This window comes from Podarcis filfolensis (genome assembly GCF_964270895.1).
Source record: "Podarcis filfolensis genome assembly, chromosome: 13".
In the NCBI taxonomy this organism is placed as follows: domain Eukaryota; kingdom Metazoa; phylum Chordata; class Lepidosauria; order Squamata; family Lacertidae; genus Podarcis; species Podarcis filfolensis.
In genome coordinates, this window is record NC_139615.1 from 52,067,809 (window position 1) to 52,095,736 (window position 27,928).

Consider the following 27,928-nt stretch of genomic DNA (forward strand, 5'->3'; position numbering starts at 1 on the left):
GATGCTTTTGCTATACTCTGCACTCAATGATTTGAAGGATAAAAATTTTATTTACCTATTAAATGCTTGTTTTGGCCTACTACACATTTTAAAATTGATGTCTAAAAATGCAAACCTCTGTCGCATTTCAAAGGCTTCATTAACGTCAGTGGGACAGTAGTGTCACCCTAGGCATTCCTACTCAAAACTAAGTTTTGAGTTTAATGGAACTTAGACCCAGGTAACTGCATAGGACTGCAACATAAGATACATATAAGCAGGTACAAGATGGCAGCTTAAATGGCTGACAACAAATATCTTACAATATATTACAGCTCTGCACCCCAATTCTTTTTCAAAAACATAATTGCAAGAGAGTATTTTTTTAAAAAAAAAAACATGCTATAGTCTAAAGTTAGGGATAATATAGGATACTTCCAAATAGCAAACTTACCCCCATTAGCTTTGGTGATACGGTTTTATTCGTGGCAAATAAATACTTCATTATTTGCTCTCGAGAGTGCAGATTCCTACATGAAGATCTAGCGTGTTTTCCAAAAGTATTGTAAAACAATGTTGGCATAGACTGCTATTGCTACACATTTCAACAAATTTATTCACATTTCTGTTACTTGGATATGGGGGCCATGGAGAGATTTGAGGTGTGACACATTCCCTGGGGACAATTGGGCAGTGATAGCTACAAAAATATAATATGCTTCCTATGCTCACTATCAGAGCATGGCTTTTTCAAAAAGGAATTTTGTGTATTAGAATTCCTTCAGGAGGTCTAGAAATATATAAAGACAATCCTCTGATTAGTTTTTTACACTGATGTAATTATTTGTATATTACCATGAACATTTTTGGTAAAGGCTAACAGTAAAATTCTGTACATGTCTAGTAAGTCCTATTTTCATGTGGGTTTACTCTCAAGAAAGTGTGTAAAGACTAATATCGGTAGAATTTGTCAAGATACCAAGCCAGGTCACAGAGTAACCCAATTTTGGCCAGCCAGAATATATTACTGCTAGTGTAATCAATATTGTCCCACATCCAAGAAAAGAAAACCTGGCTCACATTTTGCACACACATACACTCATAAACTCACTGAAGTCAGCAACAAAAACCCCAGAGGCTAGGACCGAACCTATTGTAAACTTTTCAGAGTAGACCTCCGTCAAGTTCTTATCATTTTCAGATTTATCATTTCCCTGCCTTTTTGTCCTCCCCCCACAAAAACAGCTTCTATCGCAAAGTCATGTTTTCTTTTAGTCAAGACCAGGTATGCAAGAAGACAATCATTTATCTCTCCCAACATTTATTTAATCTCTCAACTATATAAAACATTTATTTTAAACTCTATAATAGGATTATAGAAATAATATAATCTTTTAATGTAATTTACAGTACTCACCTCGGAAATATAACACATTTAATAAGATGTGAACAATCAAGTCCAAACCTTCTTTTGCTCAAATACTGTTCTACTGTGGAAAAAGAAAATACCAGCAGGGTCCTTTGTCCTCAAGCAAAACAATAGTTCTTTTGAAGATGTTTCTCGGTTCACTCAAATATCGTTTGGAGCATGGAAGTATTTTTATAAAAACATCTCGCGGCATTGGGCTTGTGGATCTAGATTTGCTTGCAGTCATGTCTGGTACACATCGCCTGTCGTTCAATTCGCCAAGTCACTTCTTCATAGGTACAGTGGCATATAGTGCAGTCGTCAGTCTTCACCTCTCGACCTGCAGGGATGACTGTGGTCTCTGCAAAGCAGTTGGGCCCTGGAACAGAAGGAGGGGGGCACTGAGTGCAGCTGCTTCACATGGTGCAGGTTGTGCCAGGTGGACAGAACACGGGTTGGATGTGGAGACGGCCTGAAATCCTCTCTCTGACTCACAATGTGGACTCAAGCAAATCACAAAGCCCACAAACACGTCACACGTCGGTATGGTAAGAATGGCAAAGCTTTTAGTGTATTCCAAAGTGTTATTGCAGTTATTTTTAGTAATGACTCTTAGGGAATCGCCAAATGCATTCTGAAGCAGAGTTTATTTTATTTATTATTTTCCTAAAATGTATACTCCCCTTGATTGTTTTAAAAAAACAACCTCAAAGTGATTTACAAAAGAAAAAATATCAAGAAAAAAATCACAATCATACTTTAAAACACAGAAAAGTTACAATACTAAAGCAGATTAAAATTACCTCATCTTTCTAAGCATCTGGGTAGGCTTTTTTTTTCTTTCTTTCTTGTAAATAATCTGTTTTGCTATTTTAGATTAAAATGGGGAAATCGTGAAATGGAATTGGGGTCGACTTTAGAAAAAGGTATTAAGAATAAGATTTGATGTATTAAGATTGAGATTTATGTTAAAATTGGTTAAACAAAAAGGACTTAAATATAATAAGGTAAAATTTGGGGACAGGAACTTGTTGAACTAAAAATTGAATTGGAATACAAGAAGAGGAGATGTGGGGAAGTCAAGGAAAAATGTTATTGAAAGGTATATGTTTGTTTGGGGGTTTTTTTTCTTTTTTTGTGTGTGTTTTGTTTTTCCTTAAACTTTTTGAAAACTTCAATAAATATTTTATAAAAAAAAAAAGAAATTTCCCCATGGGAATTAATAGAAATCATTGACTAGTTATGTGAGCACCCAGCTAACAAATGATTTCTTGAGGACGCATTGCGTTCAGAGAATGAGACCTGTGCATCCTTATCTCTGAGCCACTGCATCCGCTGCTGGTGGGGCTGCTCCACAGGCGGCTCTTGCTCCACCATCCTCTTCTCCATCAAGGAGTCCTGCTCTTCCTCCCTCCATTTTCAATTTCAGGAGAACGCTGCTCCTAGGCCTCTCCAGGAAACACAGATCCCACTTCTAACACCAGGATTACAAAAGTTGGGTGCCACACCCCACTCCGTCAAGCGAGAGCAAGATCCCAGAGGGTTCCAGGCACTCACCCAAGGTTCTGTGTTCCTTTGGAGAATTGAGACACAGCAGAGACTGTCTTAGCTTTAAGAAATATAGTTTATTCACCTATTTACACCTTCGGTCTGCATGGAGGGAGTCCAGATCTTACGGCATGGTCTTTTTTAGAGGGGCTTGTCCCCCCAGCAGCACAACCCTGCAGTCCAAGGCATTTCTCCCAGTCATCTCTGCAGCCAGCCTGCCCAAGATGGATGCCAGTCTCCCTTCTTCCCAGAACACCCAGTATTATAGATTTGGATGGGGGACCCCCTAAACCCTAGAAATTAATAAATGGTAAGAATTTCATTATTTGGTCATGTGAAGGGAGAAATACAAGCTGCAAGGAATTCCTGGGTTAGCCTAGGCAAAACAACCTGGCCAAGCTAGGACCATTAAGAAACAAGAGAGGGCCATGCAATGCAAGAGAGCTGTCCTCCCCGCTTGCCCCGAGGTGTGAACAGAGACTGGGGGGTTGGAAGGATGGCAGAGGAACTGGGTGGGAGGTGACAGGAAAAGTTATGAACACTAGAATATTCTATGGAATCAGGAAGAACTTTCTGACAGTAAGAGCTGTTCATCTTTGGAATGTTCTCTCTCTGGAGGTGATGGACTCGTCTTCCTTAAGAGGTTTTCAGGCAGGGGATGGGTGGGCATCTGTCAGGGAGGATCCAGTTGAGATTCCTGCATTGCAGGGGGTTGGACTAGATGACCCTTGGGATCCCTTCCAACTCTTCAGTTCTATGAAAATCTGAAAGCTCTAATCAGCTAAATAATCATATTGATAAATGTAGATTTCAGGTTTTAAACATCCATGGCGTAGTGAGGCATTTTCCCTGAGGCATCAAGCCTCAGAAAATAAAACAACCCTATACCTGTAATTACAAGACTCATTTTTGACTAATTATGACCTATTTATTCATACTAAATAAAACTGTGTTGGCAGATTGTGACTGAATACAGACACCAACTGTCAGGAAAGAGGCAAAACCTTAAAATAGAACAGAATGTTTGCTCTGGCTGACAGAGACAGCAGAATCCCACCTTTTCTAGTGTGACATCTGCCACTCAGGAGCCCCTTACAGGCAAGTGCTATTTTGCGTTTGGCTGACTTAGCCCCAAGTGGGGCTGGGAAGAGGAGAAGGGAGGGGCGAAATGTGTAAGATATTGGAAAGGATTGAAGGCTGGCCCAGTGAGAGAGAAAGGGGCTGAACAATCCTTCCACCGATCTCTGATAGCCCCATTCTGCTGCTAAGCTTTAGGCATTAATTTAATAAATAATAACAATAAACTAATATTAGAAGATGCTAGAAGAAATCAGGCAGTAGTGGCTCAACACTGTTTCGGGCTACTATTCAAGGCTTTAAGGGTGAAACCTCAAAGGTTCAGAAAGTATACCCGTAAAATTTAAAACTGATCACAGGAGGGTAAGTGCACAGCATCCAGCCCGCCATCTTACACTGATACCACCTGGAGCAAAGGACTATGGCAGACAATCACTCAGCATAGGAGGAACATTCTCTGCTAAAAGAACAGGTGCCAACATTTGGGCTCCTTCAAAGCCAGTATTGTCACTGAACTAATAAAAATCCTAATGACAGTGGAATTGGCCCATGGGCCTCTCGCAGTGGAAGAGGTTAAGAAAGAAACAAATTCAAAAATAACATACAAGCCTGGAAAGACATCCCTGCAGCTGATCTGCTCTCACATAACTGTGCAGAAGGAGAAAAGGCCACAGAGAAGGACTGGGAAGAGCAGGGGCCCATGATATTGCAACACCTCCCTGCAACCACAAACTGGAAGAAAGCAGGCAGAACAGAGAGAGGCGAGGGAAAGGAAAACAAAAACCTAAGTGCAGAATGTCTTACCTGCAAGCATCAAGTTACATTGGCAATAAGAGAATTCTGGAATGATTAAGGCAAAACTCACAGGAGAAAATTTTCTGACTTTTGAAGGGGAGTAGGTAGTAATCCCAGAGGCAGGAGTATTTTAGTATTTTAACTTCTTGTATATTTTAATGCATTGTAAGTTTTTCCTGATTTTATAGTTTTATCTTCTTATAAATCACTTTGAGGTGGTTTTCTTTTTTTTTTACAGTCAAGTGGTATATAAATTTTATGAAATCAAACGATCTATAAGAGATACCCTCTCCTGGCCTAGCATGGCAATGCCTCTCTCATTCTTCCACTATTGTTGCCAGCTCATGGAGGTGAAATCTACACACAATATAAAAAAGGTCTGAAAATGTTTTTTTAAAAGCATTTCTAAAAATACAGTGAATTTTCCTTAAGGCTCACTATCGCTGTCTAGTGTCACATTATATATTGCACTTAAAGCACACTTAGAACATTTTATTTGCAGCTGTATAGCTGAGTCCGGAGTCTTCAGAAAACTGCTTGCTTGCCTACCTACGCCTCTGCAGGAAAAAGCTCTGTGATGCATGCTCATGGCATATGAGTTGCCTTTGTGATAAAAACTGCAGCAATAATTTAAGCTCAATGACACTTCCAAAGAAGAGATTTAACCAGCAGTTACATCATAGGTTCCTAGCATAGGAAGGAACAATAGCTCGCTGCATATTATTCCCCAGTCTGCACTCCCCTCCAGATTGCATTGGGTAATTTCTTCAGAGGCAAGAGTCATCTCCACAATCACCGGGATTATTCCTCTCTGATACTTCCATTTATTTCTAGAGATCTCCCATAAAGTCGAATCCTACAGCATTTGTATTTCTAATAAATCCACAATATGAATGGGAGACCTTGCATGCTACCTGTTTCAGAAGGGAACACTAGAAAAAGCTCCTAACAGCTTAAATATGCAGGGCTGGCCCACCCATGACGCAAGGTGAGGCAACCACCTCAGGCGGCAGCAGCTATAGGGGAAGCAGATCCCAATGGAGATCTTTATTCTCCCCTTGCTCCTGATGCAGAACTTCACTCACCCCTTCTTCCCTGGTGGGGAGGGGGACACCATACTGTGGTTCGCCTCAGATGCCCATATGTCTTGGGCAAGTCATGGTCAACGCACTTGGAAGTTAATACAAATAGCACCCCACTATTCAACAGAACCTTCCAGTTGAGCCAAAATAGCATTTTCTTCAGTGCAAAAGTAAAATGTCTTGTTAAATCTGAAATCAATGGGACCTCAAACTATTTTACTTTAGAACTACCACTCAATGTTTGTTTGTTTTTTAACCAAACTTTTCGACTTCTTAAAAGAGTGAAATTAAAGTATTAGTAATTTAGAACACTTCAAAGCTTTGTCCTCAAAGTGGTAGCTGAATACAGTAATATGACACATTAAAATGCAAAGAAGGGGGGGGAATACCTCACAGGTATCCAAAAGTCTAATTTATAAATATTAATCAGGCTGAAATTTGATTAAAGGACTCTTTGTCAATATAACTTACAGAGCGAGGCCTTGTTAATTTCCATGAGGTTTTACTGTGTTTGAAAGCTGGAATCATTAATTCAAAACCCATAACAAGATCATTTTAAGATCATTTTAATTAATTTTAATTTTAAGATCATTTTAAATTCTGTGTGATGTAAATTTCCAAGTTATCAAATGCTGAACTATTATTAAAATTGACTTTCCATTTTAATGGTCATTCAATTTCCTGTTTCATTCCACTCCCTAGTTCCCATTCTGCCCTATATTTATCTCTATTTGTTTTGAAATTATATTTTACAAGTGAGGCAAAGATGGATTTGACATTCTGAACCTAGTTTTGCTGGAGGCCAGAATTTCAGCAAATAAAAATTTCAGCTCAAATGAAAGGTAATATCGTGAATGCTAATAAAAAGAATTTATTTCATAAAGCTAGGTTAACATAAACCTATATATCAATTTCTATTTGTGTCAATAACCTAAAGATTAGCTAAATTTGCACAGAAGATGGAAGATGATCCTGGAGTGGCTTTCTGCCGCTAAGCATTTATTACACTTTAATCTCTCTGTTTGTTGATGGAATTCCAGACTTCTTCAGCCTTGCACTTCAGTATCTAGTGCAATATATTTTAATGTCTATGTCTGAGGTAATCTTTCACTCTAAAAAAAAATATATAGCACTACTATACTCAGTATATAAAAAGAGGGAAGTAGATTTCACATGAGGCAGTCCTGTTTTGAGGTTTCTAAGAGGTGATCTATATCTCATGGATGCCAAGAAAAAGGATGGGTTCTTTATGCTTTTGTCAATGAGGTTAACACATCTGTGCTTGGCAAGAACTATTGAAATGTATAGTTTGAGGTGGCCCTCCCATGAGTTTTTGCCTTAATAAACTTTGACAACAGAAAGCATTGACATTGGTTCAAAAAGAAAGAAACAAGGAATTAATGGTCTTATGCTTTTATGTGTTATGTCTGTTTTTAGCCTGAAACAGATTTTCTTTTAGATCCTTGATTAGAACAGTGGGGGCACCATGGGAACATGAGATGGCCATTTGCAGTACTGTCAGAGACCAGGCTGAGGAGAGCTATTCTGACGGGGAATGGTGGAGGCCTCCCCTGCCCCCTGCTCCTGAACAGGATCCTGAAGCTGCCCAGGAGCAGTGGAGCAGTATAGATTTGGAGCAGCGGCTTACAGATGGATATAGTTTGGAAGACAACAGCTGGGCAGAACTGAGTGGGGAACAGCTAGGAGAAGAAGAACAGGGAGAGAGAGAATGAACAGATTCCCTTTCACTGGAAAGTGTCCAAGCGCTCAGTCCAAGGTCAAGGAGAGCAGAAAAGGTAGCTACACAGAAGGCCAAATGGTTGCGAGATCAGGTTTCCAGACAAGTAAGTGACAAGGGTGTTTCGGGGGGGAAGTGGGTGGAAACCTTAATTGGGAGCACCTTTCCTCCGAGATGGAGTCTCTGTTCTTTCGCTGTGAACATTAAATACTCTTTAACTGGTAAGAGACTATTTTCGCTTTGTTCTGCTTATACACAGCCGAAGGGAGGGAGGGAGGGAGCCGCTTCCCCGAAGCCTGACAAGCACCAAGACAAGTCACCAGACACACTGGCATTAAACAGTTTCATCCTGTTCAGATCTGTCCGGTGCCAGCGTCTGATGGAGCTCATGGTTCCCTACAGCACATTGCCATCAGACCTCACTCTCAGCAGGGTGGTGGTGTCCTTCCTATGTCAGGCAGCCAGAGAAAGTGTGTTGGTGCAGCTACAGAGGGCAGTAGTACAGGCTGCACCTTTAATTTTGAATATTTGGAGAAGCCAGGGTGGAGAGCCATTCCTACCAGTGGGCACTGGTGGAAGCTGTGGGGATAGGAGCAGCCAGCACTTGTGGGACTAGTCAGAAGACGGGGTATCCATGGGGTCCTATTTCAGGGAGAGGTGACAGGCCAGTGCCACATGGAAATTGCAGTGTTCATAAGACACATGCTGGCCAGAGCAAGCTAGTGAAGGGAGTCTGCTTCATGAGCTCCAGGGAGCCCCAGCTCACAAAGATCAAAGCGAGTTCAGCAGAGAGGCATGTTCAGCAGCAGGGCAAAGAGGCCAGGGAACACCATTGTGCCCCTCCTTTCCTTGTCCTAAAGGAAACCCAAGCTCTCTGTGCAGAAACTCAGTAAGCTACATGGACAATTACGCACATAGTGTGCCAGCCGGAGAGTGGGGACTTCCCAGTGTCTGTCACATGTACAACTATCTGCCTATTGTGAAGGGGACCCTAGTGTGATTAACAGGGCCCGTTCAAAACTTAATGCAGAAGCTGAGGTTGGCAGTGCATAAACAGGGAGGGTCACTAATTCGCTCCCCAGATATCATGCCCAGTAACACTGAACTGCATAGGCCAGATGCAATTTGCCTCACAGATGTTGGCAACAACAAATTTTTGACAAACCTTCAGAAGGGCCTGCACAAGATAGACTGTTCTAGACTGGAGAAAAGGGTGACTAAAAAGATTTCTGTCTCTTTTCTGGTGGTTAGGTACGAGAAGGAAAAGAGTTAAGTTTTAGCCAAGTTTTAGCCTGAGGCACCTTTCGTGGTGATGGCCTGGCCTCGAGGCTTGTTCTCTGGGTTATGGGGCCTTGGAGTGCGATATGAGCCCCCTTTGAGGCCCACCTGCCTCATCTGCCCGGGGCGGGGGGGGGGCGTGATGCAGCAAGGCCTATCTACTCTCCCTTCATGGTGTGGCCTGGGGAAAGGCAGTCCTGCTTCCATTTGGCAAAGGCATGAGCTCCATCACACAAGCAGCTGTGGTTTCGCCTTACGTTACAGTTAGCTCCTGCGCCGATAGTTGTTACCCTCTGCATCTGTTTTTTACTTAAGTAAAGTAGTCCTAGTTCATACAACTCTGGGTGCTGGGCTCTTTATTTGGCCATCAGGTAACAAATACCATTCCCTGCAAGAAAGGTACATACTTGTTGAAACTGCACTTTTGTTAATGTTGAGGGGATAGTTTTTTAAATAGCTGAAGCTTTAAGCCAACTGTCGCTTGAATTTGTTGCTTACCATTTTTGCAGATAGGACAGCACTGATCTGGCTCATATACGGGATCCACGCAGTCCGTCTGAGGACATGCAGACACTGTACACACTACTTCGCCATTGGCTTCACAGCGGCATTTTTCACAAGGTGAAACCTGAAAACAAAACAAACTATGTTTTAGCTTGGGGGCTGTCAGATTTCAAGTTTGAGGTCTACTTTGTTTTTACTAGAATCCAAATTGCCACCAAGCAGAGTCAGGTACAAAGTAGTTCCTTGGGGAAGGAGGGATGCTATTGAGCTACATGCAAAATGGTAGCTCAGGGGACAGAGCCCCACTGGGCTTATTACCAGCTTCTATAAATGTGCCCATGTTATAGATGGGTGTTATATATGGATTGGAGGGTGGTACATTCACAAAATACAAAACAAGAATTACAAAGAGAAAAAAAGACATCTGAATTACTATTGATCAGGGTTCAAACAGCCAAATTTCATGCAGGGGAAACTTTTTGGTGTTGCTGTTAACCAGTATTGAACTGTAAACTCCTGGCCAATCTACTTCAGACCATCCGACATACACCAATAGATCCTCATCTATCTTCTGCATACCCTTGTTTTAGTCAGTATATTTCAGCAGGTTAGGCTCTAAGCATTTGATTTCATGTTGTAAATTCCTCTTCATAGTAATTTGAACAAGGAGATAGCATGAGCTCATGTGAACATGCTGCTGCCAGGTGCCCCCCTGAAAAATCCCTAGATCAGCCAGAAAATCCTTAGATCTGCCAAATCCAAACTCTCTCATCTCATCTCAGTTCAGATTGTGCTGTAAATGAATTTGAACAACCACAAACAGAGTTAAGGATAAACATGTGCAAAAAAGGAGGGGGGAAGCATGACAGTACAATAAAATTACTCATTCAGACCCCTTACCAGCATTACAAATGTTAAATAGGAAAAGTGAGTTTACAGCTCTGCAATTCCAGTCTCTGCTCTCTGCTCTAGCTGAAGGACGCCACTGGTGGATTCTGCAGGAGGCGAGCGCATCCAGGTGGGGCCATGTGCCTGACGACTGATCCCACTGCTTACTTGTTTGCCCCATTTATAAGGCCTTAAGAGCAGCCTTGTTCAAAGACTTAAATATCTCAGCTGACAGATCAATTGAGTGCTTGGTTAACTTTCTATTAGGAGACCCGTTCTCTGACATTTCTGAAAGGCAGGTTGTTTTGCCTTCAGAGCAGCAATTTTAAGGAGAAACGTTTGTGAGGGTGCTAAGTTAAATTCTTCAGTGGTGCAAATTTCTATTTGGCAGAATGCCTATTTTAAATTGTTATTTTAACTGCACAACATATTTTGTTTGTGTGTTTCTTGTTGTGGCTTCCGCTACACAAATGAATAAACAATGACAATAAAATACCCGCAAGAGGCCAAATCATAACCATATATGACAACATAAGACAAACGCATTTCAACAGAGAAGTCCTTACAAGTAGCCTAATATAGTAACAGAAACCTGAGCAGAACAATTATGTAAGAAATAAAAACAGTGATTGGAACAGCACTTCCAGAATTAAAAATAATCACATATTTAAGAAACTCACAAGTTGCAAACTAAGACTCACCAACTGGCTTTGGCTCTCGTATGTGAGACTTCAAAGAAGGAGGGCAAGACCTGGAAATAGACTGGGAACCAGTGCAGATTAAAAAGTGCAGACTTAATATGGTCAAGCTGTTCATTGCAATTAATCATCTTGTGGCAGTTTCCAGACTGTTTTTTAAAGAAAACACCACACATAACACATTGCAATATGTTAAGATCTCATTCTCCCATGCCAACCTGCCCATGCATTAAGATCAGCAGATTAGGGCTCCCTGGTGCGATACAAGATGTGGGGTCCCATGGAAGGGCCTTTTCAGTAGTGGCTCCATGTCTGTGGAATGACCACTCCACTGAAGGGTGTCTGTCTAGCACCAGCTTTGGTATTTTTTATAGATGCTCACTTTTTTGCTATGTTTATGAAGCTTCTAGTTATCTAATAAGTGTATTCAATAAGCATTGTTTTTGATGCGCTTGCATATTACATTTTAGGTCACCTTATGTTCCTGTAAACTGCCCTGTGAGCATGTTTGGCTAATAATAAATACATTTCTAAGTCCAGCTGTCTCCATTCAAGGAAGGGCAAAGCTGGTGAACAAGCTGAAGCTCTATAAAGGTGCTTTGACCACAGAGTCAGCTGAGCCTCAAAAAACAGTGCTGGATCAATAAGCAAGCCCAGACTGGGGACCTGGTTTGGAGGAAGTGCAGTCCTGTCCAGAATATTCACCTGAGTGGATGAATCAACAATCAGCAGTACCTCCATCTTGTCTGGGCTAAGACTCCATTTATGCATAGAATCATAGAATGGCAGAGTTGGAAGGGACCCCAAGGGTCATCTAGTCCAACCCCCTGCAATGCAAGAACAGAATCATCTCAACTAAAGCACACCTGACAGGTGGTCATCAATCTGTCCCTTCTGAGGGAGTCCATTCCACTGCCAAACAGTTCTTATTGTCAGAAAGTTCTCCCTGGTGCTTAGTCAGAATCTCCTTTCATGTAACTTGTATCCATTGGTCCCACCCTCTGGAGCAGGAGAAAAGAAGCTTGCTCCATCCTCCATGTGACAGGCCTATCATGTCTTCTGTCAGTCTCCTCTTTACCAGGCTAAATGTACCCAACTCCCTCCACTGTTCCTCCTAAGGCTTGGTTTCCATCTCATCCAGGCCATCACTGGTCAAGGACAAGCACAGCCTAATGAAAAAATAGAGCTAAAGCCTGATGTCATATACTACAGTAAATACTAGCTAAACCCTGGGCCAAATTTCTAGGTGAATGTTCAACAACACAAGAAAAAGACTAGATATCTGTGGAGCTCCCCCAAAATTACTGCCAACGGTCAAGCAGTAATCTTCCTGCCCACTTTCTGGAAACATCCATCCTAAGTAAGAGGGGAATTTCAGCCACTTAGCCTGGACAACATATCCAGAAGGATACTGTGATTCATAGTATCAAAGTACTGATACTTTTTTCTCAAAGGGACTTTGGGAGACAAGAACCTTATAATAGTTCTGCTGTGTGTTCTCCAACATGGTACTTTAATTCCACCTTGCTCACTTAAAATACCACTCTGTAACCATTAGCGATTCTCTCTCACAATATTTTCAATTAAATGTGGACATTGGTCTGGCATACCCAGTAGTTTAGGATGCCATGACGGTGGTCCTTTGTGGAGCCCCTACAGGCAAATCTATTAAATAAAAAAAACTCATCCTGTATCAAAACCCAATTAACCACCGATGTCCTGAGATTGGAATGGAAACACGAGCACACTGGTTCTCCAAGGGACCTCAAATATCGTTAATCTAAGCAGTGCATACTTGAAGCTTTAGAATTCAATGATTGCTAAGTCTTTTATTTATGTTAATAAAAAATACTACAAATTTTAGAAACAAGAATTCCAAATTATTGACTAATGTGTTTAAAAGGTAGAGCTACACGCAAGATCTTATCAGTGAATGATCTTTCTGGATCTCAGGTTTAGGAAAGTATTTGTGAGTTGTTGTTGTTGTTTTATTGTTTGTACCCTGCCCATCTGACTGGGTTGTTCCAGCCACTCTGGGTGGCGGCTTCCAACATATATAAAAACGTAATAAAGCATCACACATTAAAAAGCTTCCCTATACAGGGCTGCCTTCAGATGTCTTCTATAAGTTATATAGTTACTCATCTCCTTAAATAGGAGGGCGTTCTACAGGGTGGGCATCACCACCAAGAAGGCCCTCTGCCCGGTTCCCAGTAGCCTCACTTCTCGCACTGAGGAAACTGCTACAAGGCCCTCAGAGCAAAACCTCAGTGTCTGGGCTGGACGATTGGAGTGGAGATACTCCATCAGGTATACAGGGCCAAGGCCATTTAATGCTTTAAAGGTCAGCACCAACAAATCTGAAGTATTATGTAGATATATACTTCCCCACCAATCCAGATGTTGCACAAATTACAACATCTTTTTGGACTCACTCTGTCCCTATTTTGTACCTTTCAATCTCTTCAGGGAAGCTCTTCCTCAAATAATTTCTAAGAAGGAAACAGGCCATTATTAGAAGCTTAAAAGGCGCAAGTCAACAGGCCCAGATGGGACTTCTGGGTGATCCAAACAAGTGTTTGAAGGATGTCTTTTGTCTTGCAGTTGTCTGTTCTTGTTATAATAACATTATGCAAGGAAATGCCATTCCTGAGTCCTAGTTGGGGAAGTGGATGATTCTGATACTTAAACCTGGGAGAGCCCTCCCTTGCTGGAGTCTTATGGCCCCATCTCCCTCCTTCAGCAGGACCAGAAAATATTCACAGCTGTACTTGTGGCATGCATTTCATCTGGACCAAGTAGGGTTTATTTCAAGTAGAAAGATGGTTTCCTCCATCCAGAGGGTATTAAATATACGCCACAGCTGACAAAACAGAAATCCCCTGGTTTGTACCCTTAAAGGCCTTTGACTGCACTGAGTGGCCTTTTTCTATACTTTTCTTCACAAATACCACTTTGGAGATGGCCTTGGTATGTGTTATATCTAGATTATATAGCCCCATACTGCTAGAAGTGGATTTTGACCCATTCTTTCTCCACACTCTGCCTGCCCTTCATCAAGAGATTGAAGTTTAAGGGGCTGGCAGGATGGGGGTGCAGATTAACTATGATAAACTGGAGTCCATGATCTGGAAAATTGGTTCTAAAGATTATCTTTGTGTTTGTTGAAAAATGAATATTAAGGGTTGCCCTGTTGTCTTGTGGTGTCTAGTTGTGTATCTCCTAGGGAGTTAACGGAATTATTTGCTCTCAATAATCTTCCAGCTCTTTCTCACATTAAACCTGATTTTAAATCCTTTGTGGTTCTGTATTAGAACTGCAGGAAAAGTGAGGTAGCAGTAGCTCAAATTGTGTGAATAAACACCCTGATATGGAGGTGCAATGGCCAGGAGTTTCCCCTGCACAGTTCACTCTTGACAACTGCAGAGCAAATGCACTGCGATGCATAAAGGACACATGTGAGGGAGCATGGCTTAGAAGGATAACAGAATGCTGGCACTAATTAATAAAGACATGGTTACAGCTTTACATGAACAAAAAGGCCTTCTTGCATAAATGTTCATAAATACGCCACACAGTCTAGTCATACATGGCCTAGATTTTCATCACTTTTCAAACAGTTCTTGACAGTAACACTTTTGGGGAATAATTTGTAACTGAAGGTAAAGCGATGCTAAAGCAACATTAACTCTGCCCCTTGAGGACTACCTAAGGCCATCTTACATGAGTGTTCCTTGACCAAATGCCAGTGAATTTCTTCTTTCCCCTAAAAGCTACAGGGAAAAAGAATCAGTTCATTTTCTCATGCTAAATAATAGGAGATGTTTTTATGTCGTTTGATTTTATTGATGACACAAATGTTGAAGCACATGGAAGAGAGATGCCTACAGTTTATAATATGGTGGAGTCTATAGGTGGTTAATTCTTCTCTGCTTTCTTGTTTTTCCCATATGTTCTTTATTTTATATTGGAAAACAGATGTAAGGGGTCTGTAACTAATGGATATAACTAAAAATGCACAAATGTAATTGTTATTGGTAACAACCAAGTATTACTTCTCTGTTTAACCGGTATAACCTACCTTTCTGTATTGCCAAAACTGTCAATATTGCCATGTCCTCTCGGAATCCAGTTTAAATTTTCTATTCTGTTTTGTTTATATGAAACAAAATGTTTTGTGCTTGACTCTCTGTATCTTGGGCTTTATGGAAAACCAATAAAAATTGAAATTAAAAAAGGGAAAGGAACCAAACTCTTTTATGCACATGTGTATCGCCTGCAGGGAACAGAATGGCAGGTTTCAAAAAGTGAAGGCACTGCTGTCCCACTGCTTTATCAACACTGCAAAAAGCTCAGCACTTCTGGTCATCATAACCATTTTCTAATGGCCTTCTGAACAAGTCTTGCTTGTAGGAAGGCTGAAAATAGGTGTCTAGGAGATGTCTAGGAGATAATCTCTCAAGAATTCATATCCAAAGTGTTCCAACTAAGAATAGAATAATTTAGTGAGGAACAGAAGCTGAGGACTACAGTTCTATACCTCAGTCATGGACACTTTAGCTTGAAAATAAGTATTGCCGACTAGAACTGAATAGAACATAATTTCTAAACTATGCTTAGGAATGAAATAGCAACACTGCACAGGGTCAAGCAGCATTTGAAATTAGTCAGGCACCAGGCGCATTTTGCAACGGGACTGTCAGAATGCGAGCATTTCAAGAAATCTTGTCACCATGTATGGGATCTGAGACTCAAGAATAAATTTGCCGCTGCTGCCACTGACAGCACGGGAGGAGAAATGCCCCCATGCCCACCTCCACAATAGGAGAGATCACTGCGGCTTCTGTGGGAAATGCCACTTCCCCCAATGCAACAGGAGTAGCTCTTGTGAAAAGGACAAAATGGCAACTAGACTTTCTGTTTTGCGCCCATAATGTAGGTTCCAGGAGCCATGTGACAGAGAGCTCTCCTATCCTAGTTTCTAACACTGGACTCAAGCGTTACTGCTCTGTCCCCAGAGCCAGCCCCACCTTTAAGAATGGCTTTTAGTAGTAACGTGAGGGGGAAACACACATGCAGGAGCATCCTAAGGACAGTCCAAGTACTTCTGTCCAGCAGCCCAATGTAATGCTGGCAAAAGAAAGTGTAACAAGGGTTTAGACAGGTTTTATAACTTTGCTCCACTTTCTTGAATAGGATGCCAATTTAGTTGCAAATGACAGAGTTCTCTGCTTGCTCCACATCAGCTAAAAGAAGGAGGGAAATGGCAGTAGGCTACTTGCGATTCGCCTTGCCTTGGCTACATAATACCGTATTGGCCCAAATATAAGCTGCACTTGAATATAAGCCGCACCTTTAAAATTCAAGGGGAAAATATAAAAAAGACAATACACGAATATAAGCTGCTCCCTTAAAATTCCGCAGGCACTCACACCCGTTCTGTTTTACTGTTTCAGCAGTGATGTCGTAAAAACCAATTTTTGTAAGGTCGCAAATTTAAGCCACACTTAAACTTTTCACGGTTGGAATTTGGGGGAAAAGTGAGGCTTATATGCAGGCCAATACAGTATATAGAAATTATCTATTGTATAAAGCAATTTAATGTTAGCATGAAGTGGATACTTTTTTAAAAGTAATACTGCAAATACTAATGACACCCCACTATGATCCTTGCTATTTCAGACAGAGAAATCCTGACTATAGGAAACTGAACTCTGTTGAGAAGCCCCTGGGAGGGGGCTAGTGCTGGCTGAGTGGGCAGGTGAGTGTCGGCCTGAGTTTAGAGGATTGGCTCCTAGGTCCCATGACCAAGCTGAGCAGGATTCAGAATAGGTGCAAGACTCTCCTTGCCCCATCCTCCTCCTGCCACTCCCCCAGAGCCCCCCTTGGAGGGACTTAAGTGGGCACAGGTTCCACCGGCTGAACTGGGGTGAAGGATTTATGCCAGCATCACCACAACTCAGCTGGGAAATCCTGGTGGATTTTGCATTTGGGTTGCACTAATTGCTTCTCAACCTATTTATTTCACCAGTAAGCTACATAATTAACTCATGTTCCTGAAATTATGTGTCGTTAAAATGCTCTGGGCAACTTTCCAAATTCAAATTTGTTACTAGTTCACCATGAGTATTATCCAAATAAGAGAGTGTGTATGCACCAAAGACTAGGGACAGGGGAGAAATCTGTTCCAGTCCAAAGCTCAAACAGAAGTTCTGCTGCCATGTGAGCACAAAGTGCCTTTACAACATCATTAACAGAAAAAGATCACTTTCAACATTGGTTTTATTTTATTCCATTTATGCTAACTTCTCTGGGTGTTTGTCACACTGGTACTGTGGGAAATTCAGTCAATGGAATGACAAGAATAATGTTGGTTAGAAGTCTGATGCCTGAAGCAAAAACTCAGAACACACTGAATGTGCGCAGGGCTCCAAACATAATTGTAATGAGCGAAGCTGGAACATTAAGGTGAATGAAAGATTCACCGGTGCTGCATCCAGCTGCAGGACAGATTTCTTGAGGTTTTAGGAATCATTATTATTGTTTATATACTGTTCAATGCCAAAATAGGCTTCTAATGGTTCAGCATGAAAACCAACTATACAAATACTAAAATACAAATATTCATAATTAAAATACACAATAAAACAGGAGGTAAGTGCATAGGACCTACTAACCAGAATTATAAGAGCATGCAATCATGTACATGTTTACTCAGAAGTAATTGTGTTCAGCTGGATTTACTCCCAGGTGAGCCTACACAGGGTTGCAGTCCAATTCCACCCCCCCCCCTTTTTATTACTGTTCACAACACATACAAAAACCTGGGGGGAGGTCAGCTCTAGGTATAATTACTTCATTTAACAAACTCCCAAACAAGATATGCTTTGGAAACATAACCAGTCTTTAGTAAAGACTATGTCCTTTGACATCAGCATAAAAAACATGCAATCATGAAGCTCGCTGTGTGACCTTGTGATGGTTTAAAAACTGAAGCCTGCCACACAACCTCCCAGGGTTGTTTGTGAACCAGGTGTTGGTGGCTGCAATTCAAACATCGAACAATATATTTAGGAAAATCACAAAAACAGAACAAAACCATTCACCAGGGTGCTGCTGTGCACAATAAAGCTGGAGTAAATTTTCCACATGCCCTTTTTGGCATCACCTCAAACTTATGAGGTTCAACCATTGCAATATACTTAAAAATAATACCGTTCAGATGAGCAAGCCTCATCACATCTCCATCATCACGGGGTGGGGGAGTGGGGCGAGGAGCACAGCCATGTTGTTTGTATTCTTTCATCATTCACATCCTACACCAGAGGTTTTCAACCTTTTAAAGTCCATGGCTCCCTTCACCAACTACATTCTTTCTGTGGCTCCCCTACATGGAAATGTGCTCTGAGCCTCAGAAGCACAGCCCTTGAATGCAGAGCCAGCAGCCCCCCACCCCTTTTTGAACACCCTCCCTTGTGGAGTGTTCCCTCAGCCTCCTCTCCCCTCTCCTTGGGAGTCCTCCAGGCAACCACCACAGCTGCCCCTGCTCTCTGAGCTGCGCCTGCCCACCCCAAACAGAGGAACCTCCTCACACTGCCCCCCAGGGGCCTGGGAAGAGGATGCCCCAGCCTTCACGGCCCGACAGAGACTGGCCAAAGGTGAACGTCAGGCCAGCACCTTACTCACCTTGGGAGGCACCAGTGGCAGCAGTGGGCACCCACTGGACCTGCATGGCAGAAAGGCTCCCCTTCACTACTGGGCACTCAGCTCCCAGGCAGGCATTGCACACAGCAAGCAAAAAAAAAGGCCAGTGCAGCACCTGCCTGCCTGCCCAGCCTCCCACTTGTCTGTCCATTCCCAACAGCAAGGGCTGGTGGACTGACCATCTGGGCTCCCTCACCTGCTTACCTGCTTACTCCAAGGCCGCCTCAGTTCCTGCCAACTGGCACCTCCTGGCCAGACCCAGAGGCACCATTCGAATGTGGAGCTTGTAGCTAGGGCTGCTGCAACAAACAGCCATGCATGTCTTGGGGAGGCAGAGACACGAGGGGGCATCAGAGGAGGGGTGGAAGGAAAGAGGGATTCAGGCTAGTGTTGCCCATGGCTCTCCTGACCACATGGGCATAGCCAGGATTTTTGTTGGGGGCAGGCTTTCGTTGGGGCAGCAGAACCTCATATTTGTAATGATTTTTATTGATGGGGGGCAGCTGGCCTCTGCTCCCCTGGCTACGCCCATGCCTGACCATCATTCAAGGCACCCCGGGTGCCATGGCACACTGGATGAAAACCCCTGTCCTAGACAGCCAATAACCCTGAAGGCAGATGGCTACCTAACAGGCAATTAGATGGGTCATTGATTTGTGAATAGAAACATATGGAGAAAACAGCAGCTGTACTGGAAGTTGTGTAAGATATCTATGTAAGGGACAGCAGTAACATTAGATTTGGCCACTATAACTTGGTAGGACAGTAAACATCTATTTTGGGGGACTGCAAACACCCACAGAAACTGTCTGTTGGATAACACCTGAAATGAAAACATATGGCATACTACTTCCTTCCAAAGAACACGACGCACTGCTTACTCTTTTGGCTTTTGTAATGATGGGTGCTTGTCTGCTTTTGGCACCGTTTATCTCTATGAATCATGCCATCAGTGCAGTTAGAATGAGTTTAATACAAAAATACATTTCATCAGTTATCTGTGACCCGGGTACAAGCTTTTATCTAAGACCTAGCTTGGAAGGTACAAGCAACCATCTTGACCCTTAATGCTTACAGAAAGGATCAGCATAATAATCTGGTGTTGACTGGGAAACTTAATTAACACCCTTATGTAAGTAGGAAACAGACTTTGTACAGACAATGAAGTTCCTTTCAAGATGCTATTCTTATTCAGGAACTTTATGGTCATATGATATTCCCAAATTAAAGACCACGTCCCCTCAGCTTCACAATACATTAGTAAACAGAATAGTAAACTAGCACATATAACCAATGGTTGAAAGAACTCACTAAGGAAACCCTCTTTCTTCTCCATAGAGTACAGTTGGCCCCAAACTGTACTTAAACCCCAGATTTTCAAAGCTTGGGTTGCTCACAATCTCCACTGGTATCCTCTTTTTGCTCTACATTCTCAAGGACCAACCTTACGCTTTGATGGATCATAAGCAAAGGAACAGGTGAGAAATCTGTTGCTTTCCTGGCATAGGATTCTGAAGGGGGCGCCTAACTCTCACAGGAGGTACAGATCCTTGGCTTTCCGCTGGGCCGGCTTCTACATCTGGACCCCCCCCCCATCTTCTCTTTTAATGTGAGTCTGTGGCACATTGCTGCACTCACTCTTCAGGCTTAGGTACTCTCTTTGTGCTCTATAATTAAGGTGTATAAATGCTTAGTGACTGTATTTATTGCCCACAAATTCTGCTCCCTGAAGCAGCATCTATATACTCTGTCTCTTTCAGTTTCATGTAATAAACCAATCCTTCTCCATTCCTTTGGTGTATTCCTTTATTGAGCATAAGGTGAAGGGTAATCACGTTTTCGTAGTGGATGCATATACTGACTCTCTGCAAAAGAATTCGGTCCTTTCTGAGTACACCTGAGTGGGTGGGGGGTTCAGAGTGTTTGCAAGCTATTCGAAAAATGTGGAGACAGGCAGTATAAAACTTCTAGCTCTAGTTTACAGCTTTCTGTGAGCTTTCTCTTAACTGCCAAGTGCGAAAGAGAAAGAGAGAGTGTGTGTCATGTGTCTAAAGTTTTAGGGCTTTCAAGTCAAACCACATTGATTTAAAGGTTGAGGGCTTTGAAGCTGAAACCAACAAAATTTAATGTCAGAGTTGTTGACCTGTGAACCCCTAAATTTATGTAACACTTGCACCCATCCCCACTTTCCATGCAAATACTTTGAAAATTCTTTCTTTTGAGGTTAATCATCTCGTGGGAGGGTTTGTACTTAAAAGGCAGAGGCTGGTTTTGCAAATGTCTAGGGTCTTTGTGGAAGACTCAGTGGAATCCCTAATTGTTCATGTTCCATTAAAATTTAGGTAATTTTCTTTCTGCAGTTGCCTTGGAAACACGTATCGACCATCGGCCAGACTTAATACCATAGACAGAAGAACACAAAGGAGTGTCTCAATTTTTTTCTTCAATACATATTGTATTTTGGAACATTTTATGTAGTTCTAAAATATATTAGATGAGATTAACATGGGTCTCAATATAGTTTATTTCTGCTTTTGAAGGCTTGGGTGGCCTCACTTTCATAGAGTGCCCTGGAACACAACTCCTGACCACAACTGCATCTGGGACAAAAGCCAGTTTCAGAAGGAGAAAGCATATTCTGTGTGTGACATAAGCAACAGGTAGAACTTTTTCACGATTGCAGAAAAATCTTTAAACCTTGCCAGAACAACCGACTGCCACACCAACATGTGCTGTCAAGAGGCTGCTTAGCAAAGAAGGAGCTGTGACATTTCTAGAAAGCCTCCCAGTGAAGTGTTTGTGCATTTGGGAAGATGAATGTTTTAAATCTGACAGGCCACTAAAACAATCAAGTAAGGTGTATGACTTTTTGTAAGGACTGCTAACGTTTAAAATTCAGTTATTTGGGGATTGTTTAATGCTTGCCAATTATATGAGACATATTTCAAATAAGTTAAGAAGTAACCAGGAGAGAGGTTTTGAGGAGTTAGGAAGTGAGAGCAAGTTCATGGGGAATCAGAACAGCAAGTAGTAGCAGTGGAGGAGGAAGCGGAGCAGAAGAGGCTCAAGGACAACGAGACATTCACATCTTCTCCTTTTTTAAAAGGAAGCTCAGAATCTGTGCCCCTTGCAGCCCTGCCCCCTGGTGCAATTGTACCACTGGTAATCCAGCCTTGCTTGAACCAAGAACTATGGTTAACGGCTTCTAAGCAAGTCAAAATTCAGAAGTCAACTTTAAGCATAGTTAACTGGTTTGTTCTGCTGACCAAAAAGGTTACTTCAACTCTTTCCACCTTCAGAGGTTTTCTGCTAAAAAAAAGAAGAGTTAAGCAGTTCCTCCCCCATTGGTCCTCCGCTGAAGACTGAACTCTCCCATGGCAGCTTGTGGTTTGTTTGTTTTTAAAAGGAAAAATTGGGAGAAACGCCGCCTCCATGCATGTCACATATAATTCCAGCCCTAGAAACATGCTTTCCAAGTGGCATGTCAATAAAGTGCAGTTCTCTACATACTGATAGATAAGAACTCTTGCAAACAAGAAGCAGGCAGCACATCACCCAGTATTTTAAAAAAAAGTTCCCCTGAAATCAACCATGTCACTGAGCCTAAAGTACAAATCGTTTCAGTGTTCTGTCAAACATTAATTACATTTCCCAAGTTAATGAAAATATTGCCTCATTAGAGTGTTTTACCAGATAGAAATGCCAACCCTGATTAAACTAGCCATATCATGCTCCCTGAAATATGCTCTTAGTGTTAGACTGCAGACTAACAGACCTGACAGAAAGATTATATAACTCTGACATCCTCATTTGAAGAGGCAAAAGCAGGAGAAAATGTACAAAGCCAAATCAGAAATACTGTGCTCTTAACCACAAATAATATTCCTCCACCTTCCCCCACAAAACCCCTTAATGCTAATGAAATACAGGAACAATAAAATTATTATTCTTAAAATACAATGGACATCCACAGGACACCCCAGCTATTATTAAATTACTTAACTGTGATTATGAGCTTTACAGATGTTTTTAGAAAATTATATAACAAAAGAATTGAAGAATGACCCAAACCTCCTTGTTAAAATATTGTGCTTTTGTCTAATGTAAAAGCTTGTATTTTTGGAGGACTATAAAGTGCAAGAAAGGATGGGAAAGAAATGTCAAAGAAACCATTCTGTGAACCCGAAAGCCAACAGGAGGGCAACGTCACGAGAACAAGCCCCTTTCTGCTCACCCCCAGCGCCCCTTTCTCCTTACCGTGAATTCTTCCAGTGTTTGGTAGGTTTTGCCCCGGAACTCGCAGTAATTTTTCCTCTCTTTGCACTGCGGGCAACACTGGCTGGTGTCCACATGAATACAGCGAGGGTGGAGTCCAGGGCACTCGGGCTGAATGCACAGAGGGCCCTCTTCAGTGCAAAGGCACGGGCATGCGGAGGGACCTGGAGTGAACTTCTCCCCAATCGCATAAACAAAGCCGCTCTCGTCCACACAGCCTTTCCCACGGTAATCCGGATAAGCATATTCCTCTGGAGGCTCAGGGGTGCCACCAGCAACATCCAAAAAGGAAGGCTCTTCAGCAGCTGGAAACTCCTCCTGAACAAGGTCCATTTGCCCTTGGGCTTGGAGACTCCCAAACTTGCCACTTGTCGCCTGGCTGCTCAAAGCTTGTTTTTGCTTAGTCCAAGATTCCTTATTGGGATAATTTCTGCTGCCCTTGCTTTTCCAGTCTCTGGTGCCCTCCTCCCTCCCACTCCTGCCCATTTCGTTCATTTTCCCAGGTCTTGTCTGATTCTGGCTCTCCCGGGCTGATGTGTGATCCCGCTTTTCTTGGCTTGGTCTTATCTCCTGCTTGTCTTGAACTTTTGCCAGTTTTGGGAAAGATGCAGTGGAACTGCAGAGAGCAGCCATCAAGCAGCAAGTCACAAGGAGAGAGCCAGAGAGAGCCCCAATTGCCATCGCAGAAGAGCGTGGCATCACCTAAGGCATCCCAGAAGGGCAGGGCACGCTTCATTCACATCCACTCTATCAGGCCACAGTCCCTGGAAAGAGAGCAGAGACCTCAGTTTTCAGCATGCATTTTTTGTTCCTTGCAAACAGAATATATACACCTTTATCTGTCGTGTATAGAAAGTCAAGGATTTTGAATTGCAATACAGCCATGGGTTTGTCTGGCGTTCTTGAAAAAAGACCTGCGCAGTTAGCATATTTATTTATTTTTAAAAGATAGGTCAGAGATTTGGTATCATATCATAGGATCAGGGAAGGAACCCTGAGGGTCATCTAGTCTACCCCCTGCAATGCAGGAATACCCCTGCCCACAGGGTCAGATGCTGAAGACTGGAGAGGGAAGTATTACTGTATTTTAGTACAACGAAGAGCTCCAAATAAGATAAGCTTTGCATAGCTTTAAACCATCTTCCTTTCTTTTTTACACTCTGAAGAGGGAACAAACTTCACAGATGGCTTTGTTTAAACTGGATGTCCATGAAAGGAAATGAACCTCCTCAAATCACAACACACTACATAACAAGCATCTGTCAAAATATTTCCATATTCTGACTTCATGTGCCAGCATTTTCACTAATTTTTCATTCAGTCTGGGTAGAAGAGTTGCATACCAGGGAATAAAATTATAATCTAGGTTTATGGGGGGAAAGCCTACACACACACACACACAAAGGAAAAAAGCCTACACAGAGAAAAATCTCACAGTCCAACAAGCTAAGTTCAACAAACTAAAACCAAACTTCTACGTGAATTCCGTCCAACAAAATTTCCTAACTTTTCTTTCTCATATACAGAATGCTTCTCATTAGAGAACTGTGGTGTATAATTTAAAATAAGTTAGAAACAGCAGTCTCGAATAATAAATTCCCTGGATTAAAGAAAGGTGAATCTAGATGTGTCATCAATTACCCTCCACATTAATCAGCATGTAAAACATGCAACCTCTTCTGCTGCTTGCCAATGAAAAGAAAATACTTCTTCACACAACTGATAGTAAAACAACTGAACTTGCTCCCACAAAATATAGTGGTGGCCACCAACCTGTATGGCTTTAAAAGAGGATCAGGCAAATTCATGGAGGAGGAAAAGGCGGCTCCTTGTCACATGGCTTTGTTCTCTTATGTCTCCGAGTACCAGCAGATGGGAATCACCAGAGGGAAGAGCACTCTTGCATTCAGGTCCCCCATGTATTGTTATTATTATTTGTTAAATCTGTATACCACCCTTCATCTGTAGATCTAAGGGCAGTTTGTAAGGTAAAATTACAATATAGGCTTCCCACAGGCCCATGGTTGATCACTATGAGAACAGGACGTTGGACTAGATGGGTCTTTAGCTTGATTCATACATACAGTGGTACCTCTAGTTGTGGACACGATCCGTTCCGGGGTGCCGTTCGCACCCCAAAAAGTCTGCAACTAAAGTGGTGCTTCTACACAAGCGCGGAGCATGATAGAGTGCTTCTGCGCATGTGCAAAGTGCGCAGAACGTTTCTGCGCGTGTGGCAAAACCCGGAAGTGTACACTTCCGGGTTTGCTGCGTTTGCAAGCTGAAAAGACGCAACATGAAGCTAACACAACACGAGGTATGACTGTATGTTCCTATCTATAAATCAATCAATCAATTGGTTAAAGATTGGTTATAAATTAATACTCCCACCATTTCCCACTCAGGTCCTCTATTTTTAAATGTAAATACACCTGATCTCACCTTCCAAGCTCACAGCAGAAAGGTTTCGTGTCAGCAGCTGAGTCACCATGGGCAGGCAAGGGCCCACCAGGGCTGATGCCACCTGCTACAGCATCGCTTCATTCTCATATATGCAGACACAAACAGTGTGTACCTGGCTACAGAAGCTCGTTTTATTATTTTTAAACATATTATCCTTTTCCACAAGAAAATGCTTATAATTCAAGTAAATTCACATCAGGGCAGCAGAGGCAAGTTCCATTTTATTCCTGTAATTATTATAGTGCTATGATTTAAGAGAGTATAAAATGTGAAAATGACCATGCTCAGAACTTAGCTTTATTTTTGTCGGGGTTTGTATACTGCTTTTTGTTCATCAACCCCCACCCAACATCAGGAATGCAGAAGCAATTGTAAAGGATGGAGTGGGGAGGAATGTTTACTAGGTGCCTCACAGATGACTGTGGGGAGGGCCTGCAAGATCATTAAGTCCAAGGACTAAAATGATCTTGGGGAGAATGCAAACTCATATATCCCTATCCACAGATGTTGAGAAGAAGGAAAGGAATGAAAAATAAAATGAAGAACCATCGTGGTGTAATGGATAGTGCTGGATTTGAGACTCCTTAGTTCAAGGGATGCCAGTGGCGCTGTGGTCTAAACCACAGAGCCTAGGACTTGCCGATCAGAAGGTCGGCGGTTCGAATCCCCACGACAGGGTGAGCTCAGTCCCTGCTCCTGCCAACCTAGCAGTTCGAAAGCACGTCAAAGTGCAAGTAGATAAATAGGTACCGCTCCGGGGGGAAGGTAAACGGCATTTCCATGCGCTGCTCTGCTTCACCAGAAGCGGCTTAGTCCTGCTGGCCACATGACTCAGAAGCTGTACGCCTGCTCCCTCGGCCTATAGAGTGAGATGAGCGCCGCAACCCTAGAGTCATCTGTGACTGGACCTAATGGTCAGGTGTCTCTTTACCTTTACATTCAAGTTCACTTGAACAAGTCAGTTACATTTGCATACCTTAAAGACTAGAGTGTCCTGAGCTCTCCTACTTAATCTGTTCAGATGCTTGGAAACAGACACCATTATGAAGGGTCTGCTCCATCTTTTCACATTCTCTTCTGGTGATCAAAGTGTGCAAAAGGCCCCTTAAAGAATGGCAAAAAAACAATATGTGCAACTGTAGACCATGGAGATCGCTCTTCCAACCAGGGCTTTTTTGTAAGAGAACGAGGGAGATGCTCCTGCTGAGTCCCTCTCTTCCTAGAAAACCAGCACTGCTTCCAACCCACTTCTAATTCTAGCACTGCTGTTGTCTCCTGCCTTTAATTTAGTTAGCATCTTACACCTCAACTCACCTTCAGCCTCAGTTTCCCTATCTGAGAAATAATACCCCAGGTTGGTGAGGAGTATGAAGACTGTAAAGCACTTTCCATGTTTCAAAAGTTCAGGGTTCAGACACTTGGGAACTGCTAAAACCTCTGAGTTGAAAAACAAGGCAAAACATTCCAATACATTAAAAAAACAACCCAGAAATAAAGACTGCATATACGCCTTAACTGTAGTTTGTGAAGAGTGCTGGGAATTGTAGCTCTGTGAGGGATACACTACAATTCCCAGGATTTGGGGCAGGCAGGTGTAACATGTATGATGTGAATGCAGCCCCAGAGTAATGGGCTCTCTGAGAATGAGAAATAATCCCCTGGGGAATGTCAGGAGAATGAAGACTGTAAGGAACATTTCATGTTTCACAAAGTCCCAAAGAAAATGACAAAACAGTGACAATAATAAAATGACGAGAACGCCTCAGGGTTCAGGGAGGCTGCAGACCAGCACACGTTGGAGGAAAAGCCGCACAGGGGCCGGTTGGGGTGGCAGCTCTTTGAAGGGTGAACTACAGTTCCCAAGATTCTTTGAAGGAAAATATGTGCTCTAAAGGCGATGGTTTGCAAGAGACTGCAATGGCCTTCTTGGAAGAGAACCCCGCTCCTTCCGGGGAAACCAACTGCAGGTCGCTTCTCCATCTTCGAGCCGATTCCAGGTGGGCATGTCGGGAAGGAGCCAAGCAAGCCGCGACTTCCCGGAGCCGCATTCGGGCAGCGAGGGAGGCAGGGCGGGGAGAGCGGCCGAAGGGCAGCGGGCGGGCGGGCGGGCGGCGCCGGGGGGACGGGGACCCGGCGGGGCTGCAGCTGCAGGACCCAGCCCGGGCGGGAGCCGGCTGCCGCAAGAGGCTGGCGGCTCCGCGGCGCTGCCGGGAAAGGGGCCGCGGGGCTCTCGGCTGCAGAGGCTGATCGGGGCTGCCGACGCCGCGACACGCGACCCGCAACTTCCCTGCTCCCCAAGCAGGCAAAAGTTCCCCTTCGCGAGGAGGAGGCGGCGGAGGAGGACCCCCTCGCCCGCCCTCCGGCGGTTACCTTTGCGCGCATAGCCCGAGCCCGGCAGCTGCCCTCGGCCTCCCGTCAGCGGCGGCTCTCCTCGGGGCTGCCCGCCATCCTCGGCTCCGCCGCCGCCGCCGCCCTGGCCTCTCCTGGCTTG

At 43.0% G+C, this 27,928-nt stretch overlaps 1 protein-coding gene across 2 annotated transcripts; it reads right to left on the minus strand.

Annotated features, from left to right (window-relative positions):
* Nucleotides 1-30: 30 nt before the first annotated feature.
* Nucleotides 31-27,928, minus strand: VWC2 (von Willebrand factor C domain containing 2). 2 transcript variants are annotated; one of them, XM_083583998.1, is made up of 4 exons: nt 27,808-27,928; nt 22,957-23,738; nt 9,404-9,533; nt 31-1,766 (listed from the first exon to the last, which is right to left on the minus strand). In XM_083583998.1, the coding sequence occupies exons 2-4, from the start codon at nt 23,671-23,673 to the stop codon at nt 1,615-1,617; spliced, it is 999 nt and encodes a 332-aa protein (XP_083440124.1). In that variant the 5' UTR covers nt 23,674-23,738; nt 27,808-27,928; the 3' UTR covers nt 31-1,614. The 2 variants fall into 2 exon arrangements, with proteins under 2 accessions (XP_083440124.1, XP_083440125.1); XM_083583999.1 differs by lacking the exon at nt 27,808-27,928 and adding an exon at nt 26,414-26,543.

Coding starts and splice junctions, on each gene's coding strand:
- VWC2 (XM_083583998.1), bottom strand. CDS start 23,673: ATGCCACGCTCTTCTGCGATGGCAATTGGGGCTCTCTCTGGCTCTCTC. Junction 9,534..22,956: donor AAACACTGGAAGAATTCACG/GTAAGGAGAAAG, acceptor TTTTGTTTTCAG/GTTTCACCTTGTGAAAAATG. Junction 1,767..9,403: donor CTGTCCTATCTGCAAAAATG/GTAAGCAACAAA, acceptor CTTCTGTTCCAG/GGCCCAACTGCTTTGCAGAG.